This window comes from Coregonus lavaretus, assembly GCF_964263955.1.
Source record: "Coregonus lavaretus genome assembly, chromosome: 1".
NCBI classification, from domain to species: domain Eukaryota; kingdom Metazoa; phylum Chordata; class Actinopteri; order Salmoniformes; family Salmonidae; genus Coregonus; species Coregonus lavaretus.
The window spans coordinates 92,200,516-92,214,220 of record NC_139988.1 but is presented as its reverse complement, the minus strand read 5'-3'; the positions used below and the strand labels follow the sequence as shown (position 1 = coordinate 92,214,220).

Genomic DNA, 13,705 nt, shown 5'->3' with positions numbered 1-13,705 from the left:
CCCCTAGCCTCCCCAACCTCCAAGCCACTACTATTAAATAACCCCCCCTAGCCTCCAAGCCACTACTATTAAATAATCCCCCTAGCCTCCCCAACCTCCAAGCCACTACTATTAAATAACCCCCCCTAGCCTCCCCAACCTCCAAGCCACTACTATTAAATAACCCCCCTAGCCTCCCCAACCTCCAAGCCACTACTATTAAATAACCCCCCCTAGCCTCCCCAACCTCCAAACCACTACTATTAAATAACCCCCCTAGCCTCCCCAACCTCCAAGCCACTACTATTAAATAACCCCCCCTAGCCTCCCCAACCTCCAAACCACTACTATTAAATAACCCCCCTAGCCTCCCCAACCTCCAAGCCACTACTATTAAATAACACCCCTCGCCTCCAAACCACTACTATTAAATAACCCCCCCTAGTCTCCCCAACCTCCAAGCCACTACTATTAAATAACCCCCCCTAGCCTCCAAGCCACTACTATTAAATAACCCCCCCTAGCCTCCAAGCCACTACTATTAAATAACCCCCCCTAGCCTCCAAGCCACTACTATTAAATAACCCCCCCTAGTCTCCCCAACCTCCAAGCCACTACTATTAAATAACCCCCCCTAGCCTCCAAGCCACTACTATTAAATAACCCCCCCTAGCCTCCAAGCCACTACTATTAAATAACCCCCCCTAGCCTCCCCAACCTCCAAGCCACTACTATTAAATAACCCCCCCTAGCCTCCCCAACCTCCAAGCCACTACTATTAAATAACCCCCCTAGCCTCCCCAACCTCCAAGCCACTACTATTAAATAACCCCCCCTAGCCTCCAAGCCACTACTATTAAATAATCCCCCTAGCCTCCCCAACCTCCAAGCCACTACTATTAAATAACCCCCCCTAGCCTCCCCAACCTCCAAGCCACTACTATTAAATAACCCCCCTAGCCTCCCCAACCTCCAAGCCACTACTATTAAATAACCCCCCCTAGCCTCCCCAACCTCCAAGCCACTACTATTAAATAACCCCCCTAGCCTCCCCAACCTCCAAGCCACTACTATTAAATAACCCCCCTAGCCTCCCCAACCTCCAAGCCACTACTATTAAATAACCCCCCCTAGCCTCCCCAACCTCCAAACCACTACTATTAAATAACCCCCCTAGCCTCCCCAACCTCCAAGCCACTACTATTAAATAACCCCCCTAGCCTCCCCAACCTCCAAGCCACTACTATTAAATAACCCCCCCTAGCCTCCCCAACCTCCAAGCCACTACTATTAAATAACCCCCCTAGCCTCCCCAACCTCCAAGCCACTACTATTAAATAACCCCCCCTAGCCTCCCCAACCTCCAAACCACTACTATTAAATAACCCCCCTAGCCTCCCCAACCTCCAAGCCACTACTATTAAATAACCCCCCTAGCCTCCCCAACCTCCAAGCCACTACTATTAAATAACCCCCCCTAGCCTCCAAGCCACTACTATTAAATAACCCCCCCTAGTCTCCCCAACCTCCAAGCCACTACTATTAAATAACCCCCCCTAGCCTCCAAGCCACTACTATTAAATAACCCCCCCTTAGCTTCCCCAACCTCCAAGCCACTACTATTAAATAACCCCCCCTAGCCTCCCCAACCTCCAAACCACTACTATTAAATAACCCCCCTTAGCTTCCCCAACCTCAGTCTTGTCTCTCTTCTTCCTGTGTACAGAAATATTCATAAATGGGGACAGTATCCGAGTTAAATAAATCAATCAATACCACTATGCTACACACACTTCCTCATAAAAACGATCTATCATCTATCCTAGGTCTGGTCCTATATGGATGTACAGTACAGCTAAACTACATCATCCACACACCACATAACCCATCACAACTCATTCGCACTCACTGACTTGAGGTTTTAGTTGAGTTGTAGTAGGTATAACCACCACAAGGGGGTGCTATAGTATACAGTCAGCGCTGGAGAGAGGGGAAGGGGTTTTCAAGGCGCTGAGGCAGATTATGCAGGTTGGCACAGCGAAGCACAGCTTAGCACAGCAGTTTCAGGCTGTTGCAGAGTGCAGACGCAGTAAAGTGAGACAGGAAGTACAGTCAACATGTCCAAATCCAGGTCAACTCCCCACAACTAGGGCCGTGACCGTCATGGAATTTTGGATGATGGTTATTGATCAGCCAAATGACTGCGGTTACCGTTTTAACCGTTCAAATATCACACCAATCAATATGTACTGTGATTTATTGATTCAACTCAACTGACATTACAAAAAAAATAAAGTTCCATTGCATGAGCCACATCAGTTAACATAATTTTAAATGAACATTCTACAATACTATGGTAATCATTGCCTCACAATACCAGGCAGCCATTGTGAGTTTCCCAGTCATATTTTCCAGTTAGAGGTTCCTATACAATTCATTATATTTCTATGGGTGCTGCTGCTGTAGGGAGGGGCGTGTTGCCTAGGCAACCAAAGATTCGCTTGCTACAACAAAGTTTCATCATTTTGTTACCGCAGAAACGGAGTCAACCGCATGAACGCCCGGCCGTCCCAGTCTTCAGTCAGCGGTTTGTTCCACAAAAACCAAAAATAATAATAATTACATTACTGCTGCCACACATGAAAATGCAGTCTCTCAAATTGAGAACGGCAGTAAAGTCCGGAGCCACCTTTCAAGCATTTCAATCAACTGAGAACCAACAGGACGTCGTCAAAGATTCAGTGGTGAAATCTAACTCAGACAGTCTGCTCTGCCCTCGAGCGGGACACTCACTGAGCCCTGTTAAATACTAACCTTCTCTGCTCTCCTGTCCTCTTCTCCTCTGTCTACAGTGAACCTACAGCAACACAACGAGGCCTACAGTACTGACAGGTGGGTCCGTCCCTTCACAGCCCAGTCAACCATGCTTCAGTACATTTTAGTCACCAGAACAAACATGTCAGCTTTTGGCACAACGGTAAATACTTTTACATACTGACCTCTACTCCCTAAGGGTGTTATGACAAGTAGCAGAGAGATTGACAAGACTCTAGAAACGCTGGTGTAGAGCACCGTTATGGACCAAAATCCATAATCACGGTAAATGTACTCAATTGTCACGATAATGATCAAGTTGAACAATAAATTCATAACGTTTAAATATTACCCTTAAAACTACTACCACTTTGAATGTTGTAGTCATCAATTGTCCCATTAGCAATAGCTCTTATTAGCAGACTTCATTTCAAACTTCACATTACTCCGGTAAAAGCTACTTAATCGCAATTATCAATATCAGTAAAACGTCCTCGATAAATGGTCGGTTCGGTCAGTGTCGATCATTTTTTGGTTTATCGACCCAGCTCTACCCTGGTGACTCGTTCAAGTACGATAGGATTCTGACTCTACAAACCCTGGTGACTCGTTCAAGTACGATAGGATACTGACTCTACAAACCCTGGTGACTTGTTCAAGTAGCAGAAGATATTGACTCTACAAACCCTGGTGTCTCATTCATGCTTCAGTCTCCTCCTCATTTAAAGCAGAATTAAACTCGAGAACCAACTTCTCTCGTTGAAAACGGCATACAGTGGGGAAAAAAAGTATTTAGTCAGCCACCAATTGTGCAAGTTCTCCCACTTAAAAAGATGAGAGAGGCCTGTAATTTTCATCATCAACTATGACAGACAAATTGAGATTTTTTTTCTCCAGAAAATCACATTGTAGGATTTTTAATGAATTTATTTGCAAATTATGGTGGAAAATAAGTATTTGGTCACCTACAAACAAGCAAGATTTCTGGCTCTCACAGACCTGTAACTTCTTCTTTAAGAGGCTCCTCTGTCCTCCACTCGTTACCTGTATTAATGGCACCTGTTTGAACTTGTTATCAGTATAAAAGACACCTGTCCACAACCTCAAACAGTCACACTCCAAACTCCACTATGGCCAAGACCAAAGAGCTGTCAAAGGACACCAGAAACAAAATTGTAGACCTGCACCAGGCTGGGAAGACTGAATCTGCAATAGGTAAGCAGCTTGGTTTGAAGAAATCAACTGTGGGAGCAATTATTAGGAAATGGAAGACGTACAAGACCACTGATAATCTCCCGTCTGAAGTTTGCTAGAGTGCATTTGGATGATCCAGAAGAGGATTGGGAGAATGTCATATGGTCAGATGAAACCAAAATAGAACTTTTTGGTAAAAACTCAACTCGTCATGTTTGGAGGACAAATAATGCTGAGTTGCATCCAAAGAACACCATACCTACTGTGAAGCATGGGGGTGGAAACATCATGCTTTGGGGCTGTTTTTCTGCAAAGGGACCAGGACGACTGATCCGTGTAAAGGAAAGAATGAATGGGGCCATGTATCGTGAGATTCTGAGTGAAAAACTCCTTCCATCAGCAAGGGCATTGAAGATGAAACGTGGCTGGGTCTTTCAGCATGACAATGATCCCAAACACACCGCCCGGGCAACGAAGGAGTGGCTTCGTAAGAAGCATTTCAAGGCCCTGGAGTGGCCTAGCCAGTCTCCAGATCTCAACCCCATAGAAAATCTTTGGAGGGAGTTGAAAGTCCGTGTTGCCCAGCGACAGCCCCAAAACATCACTGCTCTAGGAGATCTGCATGGAGGAATGGGCCAAAATACCAGCAACAGTGTGTGAAAACCTTGTGAAGACTTACAGAAAACGTTTGACCTGTGTCATTGCCAACAAAGGGTATATAACAAAGTATTGAGAAACTTTTGTTATTGACGAAATACTTATTTTCCACCATAATTTGCAAATAAATTCATTAAAAATCCTACAATGTGATTTTCTGGATTTTTTTTTCTCATTTTGTCTGTCATAGTTGACGTGTACCTATGATGAAAATTACAGGCCTCTCTCATCTTTTTAAGTGGGAGAACTTGCACAATTGGTGGCTGACTAAATACTTTTTTTCCCCACTGTATGTGACATAGATATTACTCCGAAACATTTATTCCAGTGCCAAAATTTACTAAAAAGTGCAAGTAGGTTGGCTAAGTCCGTATAGTCCAAAACTGATTTGATTTCGACAATGATCACTTGCCCACTAACACAGGATACACAGCTGAGATGATTGCCCTCTAAAGAATCCTACTGCAAAACAGACAGACAGACCGTGGCAGGGGGCGTAACAGACGGCGTGGCAGGGGGCGTAACAGACGGCGTGGCAGGGTCGTAACAGAGGGTGTGGCAGGGGGCGTAACAGAGGGTGTGGCAGGGGGCGTAACAGAGGGTGTGGCAGAGGGCGTGACAGGGGGCGTAACAGACGGCGTAACAGAGGGCGTGGCAGGGGGCGTAACAGAGGGTGTGGCAGGGGGCGTAACAGAGGGTGTGGCAGAGGGCGTGACAGGGGGCGTGGCAGAGGGTGTGGCAGGGGGCGTAACAGATGGCGTGGCAGGGTCGTAACAGAGGGCGTGGCAGGGGGCGTAACAGAGGGCGTGGCAGGGGGCGTAACAGACGGCGTGGCAGGGGGCGTAACAGAGGGTGTGGCAGAGGGCGTGACAGGGGGCGTGGCAGAGGGCGTGGCAGAGGGCGTGGTAGAGGGCGTGACAGGGGCGTGGCAGAGGGCGTGGCAGAGGGCGTGGCAGAGGGCATGACAAGGGGCCTCCATCTTGGTGGTGTCGAATAATTGTAGCATTTTTAAGCACATTTCTTCCAATTCTACACATTTTGCCATGCAGCTGAGAGAAAATGTTGCAGTTTCAAAGCTAATTTCCTGCGATTCCATGCATTTTGCCATGGCTAATGCGGTCTTCTTTTGTTCAAACATAACGAATTCAATACTGCTAAATTTATTGTTTTTGGAATGTTTTATTCTCCCTGATTGTCAAGCGTTTATTTTGGTGATTGTTAGTTCTTAAAGATTATATTATTTAAAAAAAAGAAATAAGTCCATTATCGATCTACATACTTTATATCTGGTTTTAGTGGTTTAAGTTTACACTGAGAACGCTTTCTTTTCTTATTCAGTTTACACTGAGAACGCTTTCTTTTCTTATTCAGTTTACACTGAGAACGCTTTCTTTTCTTATTCACTGTTTGGACTTAGGCAGGATTTCAATGGCAGAAAAATCCCTGCATAAAGACAACACGTCACCATTTAGTTTTTACTTGAGACATACTGCTGCACCAAACATTTCAGCTAGATGTAAAATTGTGTGAGTAAAACCTCCTCTGCAAAAAAAAAACGGCAAAATTAATTACAGATTTCTTGAGTTATCTTAAATTCATTCGGACTATTTTCAGGAAGTGATAATGGCTTTTTCATATGGTGTCTCATGGGGGGACAAACATTAGTAATCGCCACATCGATTCACCTAAATCTCGTTTTTCTTTAAAAGAGCAACAGAGAAACGCATGTGAAATCTGTGCGTTCAGACGCTCCATAAGCTGAATCCAGACATAACAAAACAAATGTAATTCTTTTGATAGCTACTGTCGTTCTCTTCCTTTATAATTAGCAGAAGAGGACCGTGTCCTACTGTTTCTGTTCAAGTACAAAACAGAACACAACAAGGGTCTGAATCAAAGCTCAGCATGGCTCTGTCTGCACAGAAACCACCACAGGCTATCGACCAACACTTACTCATATTTTAGGCTCAACAAGACAGGAGTCTAGTAAACTGAGGAGTGACAAAGCTACGGGAATGAAGCTGCAGCAGCAACCAGCCATGTGATGGACGAGTGGACACGGGACAGCCAGGAGCAGAGAGCTGCTAAAGCAGAGAGGAAGGACAGAGCTCACGGCGGTCACAAGACCACAGCTCTGCAGTTGACTGACTGAACAGATAGACGGAGAGACAGAGAGGACGTACCACAGCATGCGCTTGGAATAGAGTAAAGGCCGTCAAGCTTCGAGTACTCAGAGCCATCCCTGCTGCGGGCACTGGCTGAGACATGAAAAGGAGGGGTACAGAAACGGTACTAAAGGGAGGCACAGAGGGTAGAGAGGGGGGCAGTAGAGCAGAGCTCAGCCAGGGTCCAGGAGGGGAGCTCAGCCAGGGTCCAGGAGGGGAGCTGCCCGTCTACACCAGGTTAACAGTGGTTAAAGAGGGTCAACTACCTAATGAAGCTAGCTAGCAGACTCACAGCCGCAACTCTTTAGCTGACAGGGAATGCCTGTAGTATTATGTCATTACGTTTAGGCAACATGAGTATCAAGAGTGAAAATATATATATATTTTAATATTTCAAATGTAAAAATGCTATTATCGCATAGATACTGAGTACTGGCACATTCCTTGTGTTCTCTGCTTGTTCTAGGACTTCTCAATTACTACTGATCATGTAATAATTGGAAGTTAAGTTTATGAATACAGTACTGACTGATATCAGATGGGTCTATTATTGCTTGGAAACACCTTGAGCATCATAGCCTGTCAGCTGAAGAGTTCCACATATAGAGACACATCCTAAGGATATCACCACTAGGGTTGCAATATTCCAGAAACAATTACGGAAACTTTCCCTAAATAAGCTTTACCAAAAATCCTGGTCTGAAGATTCACAGTTGGAGGATTCCCTTCCTCCAACCAGGATTTCCGGAAAAGCTGGGAATTTTAGTAAAGTTTCCGTAATTGTGCAACCCCCCCCCCCCCCCCCCCCATCAACAGCACAGTCTACTAGCCCAGCCCCAGGGGGAGAGAACCACCTACCCAGAGCCAGAGATGTCCTCCTCCTCCCCTTCATCCTGCTCCTCATCGTAAGACTCCAGCTTCACTCCCTCCGCTCTGAGGCCAGCAAATGAAGGGCCCTCTTCTTCATCAGAGCCGTGCTTGTGATGGTCGTCTCCTTCCTCTTCATCAACACCGTCACCATCTCTCTCAGCCTTCTGCTGCTCAGCCGTCGGAGGTTCTATCTCTGGTTTGTTCCTGGTTAACTCAGTCTCCTCCTCCTGTGGGGGGTGATATGATGTCCTTACTTCACATCCTGTTTGTCAATCATTTTACTACATCATAATCCTGTTTATCAATAATTTTGCTACATCATAATCCTGTTTATCAATAATTTTACTGCATCATAATCCTGTTTATTAATCTTAATACATCATAATCCTGTTTATCAATAATTTTACTACATCATAATCCTGTTTATCAATCATTTTGCTACATCATAATCCTGTTTATCAATAATTTTACTGCATCATAATCCTGTTTATTAATCTTAATATATCATAATCCTGTTTATCAATAATTTTACTATATCATAATCCTATTTATTAATCTTAGTACATCATAATCCTGTTTATCAATAATTTTACTACATCATAATCCTGTTTATCAATCATTTTGCTACATCATAATCATGTTTATCAATAATTTTACTGCATCATAATCCTGTTTATTAATCTTAATACATCATAATCCTGTTTATCAATAATTTTACTACATCATAATCCTGTTTATCAATCATTTTGCTACATCATAATCCTGTTTATCAATCATTTTACTGCATCATAATCCTGTTTATTAATCTTAATACATCATAATCCTGTTTATCAATAATTTTACTACATCATAATCCTGTTTATCAATCATTTTGCTACATCATAATCCTGTTTATTAATCTTAATACATCATAATCCTGTTTATCAATAATTTTACTACATCATAATCCTGTTTATCAATCATTTTGCTACATCATAATCCTGTTTATTAATCTTAATACATCATAATCCTGTTTATCAATAATTTTACTACATCATAATCCTATTTATTAATCTTAATACATCATAATCCTGTTTATCAATAATTTTACTACATCATAATCCTGTTTATCAATCATTTTGCTACATCATAATCCTGTTTATCAATAATTTTACTGCATCATAATCCTGTTTATTAATCTTACTACATCATAATCCTGTTTATCAATAAGTTTACTACATCTTAATCCTGTTTATCAATCATTTTGCTACATCATAATCCTGTTTATCAATAATTTTACTGCATCATAATCCTGTTTATTAATCTTAATACATCATAATCCTGTTTATCAATAATTTTACTACATCATAATCCTATTTATTAATCTTAATACATCATAATTCTGTTTATCAATAATTTTACTACATCATAATCCTGTTTATCAATCATTTTGCTACATCATAATCCTGTTTATCAATAATTTTACTGCATCATAATCCTGTTTATTAATCTTACTACATCATAATCCTGTTTATCAATCATTTTACTACATCATAATCCTATTTATTAATCTTAATACATCATAATCCTGTTTATCAATCATTGTACTGCATCATAATCATGTTTATTAATCTTACTACATCATAATCCTGTTTATTAATCTTAATACATCATAATCTTGTTTATCAAAAATTTTACTACATCATAATCCTGTTTATCAATCATTTTACTGCATCATAATCCTGTTTATTAATCTTACTACATCATAATCCTGTTTATTAATCTTAATACATCATAATCCTGTTTATCAATAATTTTACTACATCATAATCCTGTTTATCAATCATTTTACTGCATCATAATCCTGTTTATTAATCTTACTACATCACAATCCTGTTTATTAATCTTAATACATCATAATCCTGTTTATCAATCATTTTACTGCATCATAATCCTATTTATTAATCTTAATACATCATAATCCTGTTTATCAATAATTTTACTACATCATAATCCTGTTTATCAATCATTTTGCTACATCATAATCCTGTTTATCAATCATTTTACTGCATCATAATCCTGTTTATTAATCTTAATACATCATAATCCTGTTTATCAATAATTTTACTACATCATAATCCTGTTTATCAATCATTTTGCTACATCATAATCCTGTTTATCAATCATTTTACTGCATCATAATCCTGTTTATTAATCTTAATACATCATAATCCTGTTTATCAATAATTTTACTACATCATAATCCTGTTTATCAATCATTTTGCTACATCATAATCCTGTTTATCAATATTTTTACTGCATCATAATCCTGTTTATTAATCTTAATACATCATAATCCTGTTTATCAATAATTTTACTACATCATAATCCTATTTATTAATCTTAATACATCATAATCCTGTTTATCAATAATTTTACTACATCATAATCCTGTTTATCAATCATTTTGCTACATCATAATCCTGTTTATCAATAATTTTACTGCATCATAATCCTGTTTATTAATCTTACTACATCATAATCCTGTTTATCAATAAGTTTACTACATCTTAATCCTGTTTATCAATCATTTTGCTACATCATAATCCTGTTTATCAATAATTTTACTGCATCATAATCCTGTTTATTAATCTTAATACATCATAATCCTGTTTATCAATAATTTTACTACATCATAATCCTATTTATTAATCTTAATACATCATAATTCTGTTTATCAATAATTTTACTACATCATAATCCTGTTTATCAATCATTTTGCTACATCATAATCCTGTTTATCAATAATTTTACTGCATCATAATCCTGTTTATTAATCTTACTACATCATAATCCTGTTTATCAATCATTTTACTACATCATAATCCTATTTATTAATCTTAATACATCATAATCCTGTTCATCAATCATTGTACTGCATCATAATCCTGTTTATTAATCTTACTACATCATAATCCTGTTTATTAATCTTAATACATCATAATCCTGTTGATCAATAATTTTACTACATCATAATCCTGTTTATCAATCATTTTACTGCATCATAATCCTGTTTATTAATCTTACTACATCATAATCCTGTTTATTAATCTTAATACATCATAATCCTGTTTATCAATCATTTTACTGCATCATAATCCTGTTTATTAATACATTATAATCCTGTTTATCAATAATTTTACTGCATCATAATCCTGTTTATCAATCATTTTACTACATCATAATCCTGTTTATCAATCATTTTACTACATCATAATCCTGTTTATCAATCATTTTGCTACATTATAATCCTATTTATTAATCTTAATACATCAAAATCCTGTTCATCAATAATTTTACTACATCATAATCCTGTTTATCAATCATTTTACTGCATCATAATCCTGTTTATTAATCTTAATACATCATAATCCTGATTGTCAATCATTTTACTGCATCATAATCCTGTTTATTAATATTAATACATTATAATCCTGTTTATCAATAATTTTGCTACATCATAATCCTGTTTATCAATCATTTTACTACATCATAATCCTGTTTATCAATCATTTTGCTACATCATAATCCTGTTTATCAATCATTTTACTACATCATAATCCTGTTTATTAATCTTACTACATCAAAATCCTGTTTATCAATCATTTTACTACATCATAATCCTATTTATTAATCTTACTACATCATAATCCTGTTTATCAATCATTTTACTACATCATAATCCTGTTCATCAATCATTTTACTACATCAAAATCCTGTTTATCAATCATTTTGCTACATCATAATCCTGTTTATCAATAATTTTACTGCATCATAATCCTGTTTATTAATCTTACTACATCATAATCCTGTTTATCAATCATTTTACTACATCATAATCCTGTTTATTAATCTTACTACATCATAATCCTGTTTATCAATCATTTTACTACATCATAATCCTGTTTATTAATCTTACTACATCATAATCCTGTTTATCAATCATTTTACTACATCATAATCCTATTTATTAATCTTACTACATCATAATCCTGTTTATCAATCATTTTACTACATCATAATCCTGTTTATTAATCTTACTACATCATAATCCTGTTTATCAATCATTTTACTGCATCATAATCCTGTTTATCAATCTTAATACATCATAATCCTGTTTATCAAAAATTTTACTACATCATAATCCTGTTTATCAATCATTTTACTGCATCATAATCCTGTTTATTAATCTTAATACATCATAATCCTGTTTATCAATCATTTTACTGCATCATAATCCTGTTTATTAATCTTAATACATCATAATCCTGTTTATCAATCATTTTACTGCATCATAATCCTGTTTATTAATATTAATACATTATAATCCTGTTTATCAATAATTTTACTGCAACATAATCCTGTTTATCAATCATTTTAATGCATCATAATCCTGTTCATCAATCATTTTGCTACATCATAATCCTGTTTATTAATCTTACTACATCAAAATCCTGTTTATCAATCATTTTACTACATCACAATCCTGTTTATTAATCTTACTACATCATAATCCTGTTGATCAATAATTTTACTACATCATAATCCTGTTTATCAATCATTTTACTGCATCATAATCCTGTTTATTAATCTTACTACATCATAATCCTGTTTATTAATCTTAATACATCATAATCCTGTTTATCAATCATTTTACTGCATCATAATCCTGTTTATTAATACATTATAATCCTGTTTATCAATAATTTTACTGCATCATAATCCTGTTTATCAATCATTTTACTACATCATAATCCTGTTTATCAATCATTTTGCTACATTATAATCCTATTTATTAATCTTAATACATCAAAATCCTGTTCATCAATCATTTTACTACATCATAATCCTGTTTATCAATCATTTTACTACATCATAATCCTGTTTATCAATCATTTTACTACATCATAATCCTGTTTATCAATCATTTTGCTACATTATAATCCTATTTATTAATCTTAATACATCAAAATCCTGTTCATCAATCATTTTACTACATCATAATCCTGTTTATCAATCATTTTACTGCATCATAATCCTGTTTATTAATCTTAATACATCATAATCCTGATTGTCAATCATTTTACTGCATCATAATCCTGTTTATTAATATTAATACATTATAATCCTGTTTATCAATAATTTTGCTACATCATAATCCTGTTTATCAATCATTTTACTACATCATAATCCTGTTTATCAATCATTTTGCTACATCATAATCCTGTTTATCAATCATTTTACTACATCATAATCCTATTTATTAATCTTACTACATCATAATCCTGTTTATCAATCATTTTACTACATCATAATCCTGTTCATCAATCATTTTACTACATCAAAATCCTGTTTATCAATCATTTTGCTACATCATAATCCTGTTTATCAATAATTTTACTGCATCATAATCCTGTTTATTAATCTTACTACATCATAATCCTGTTTATCAATCATTTTACTACATCATAATCCTGTTTATTAATCTTACTACATCATAATCCTGTTTATCAATCATTTTACTACATCATAATCCTGTTTATTAATCTTACTACATCATAATCCTGTTTATCAATCATTTTACTACATCATAATCCTATTTATTAATCTTACTACATCATAATCCTGTTTATCAATCATTTTACTACATCATAATCCTGTTTATTAATCTTACTACATCATAATCCTGTTTATCAATCATTTTACTGCATCATAATCCTGTTTATCAATCTTAATACATCATAATCCTGTTTATCAATCATTTTACTACATCATAATCCTGTTTATCAATCATTTTACTGCATCATAATCCTGTTTATTAATCTTAATACATCATAATCCTGTTTATCAATCATTTTACTGCATCATAATCCTGTTTATTAATCTTAATACATCATAATCATGTTTATCAATCATTTTACTGCATCATAATCCTGTTTATTAATATTAATACATTATAATCCTGTTTATCAATAATTTTACTGCAA

At 36.7% G+C, this 13,705-nt stretch overlaps 1 protein-coding gene across 1 annotated transcript in view; it reads right to left on the bottom strand.

Moving 5' to 3' along the window:
* LOC311134452 (AT-rich interactive domain-containing protein 4B-like) overlaps nt 1-13,705 on the bottom strand; it is a gene marked incomplete at its 5' end in the record, with an annotated part of 96,520 nt that overhangs the window by 65,903 nt on the left and 16,912 nt on the right. The window contains one exon of the mRNA XM_084168133.1: nt 7,668-7,906. Coding sequence (XP_084024259.1) covers nt 7,668-7,906 — 239 coding nt within the window. The remainder of the gene's footprint in view (nt 1-7,667; nt 7,907-13,705) is intronic.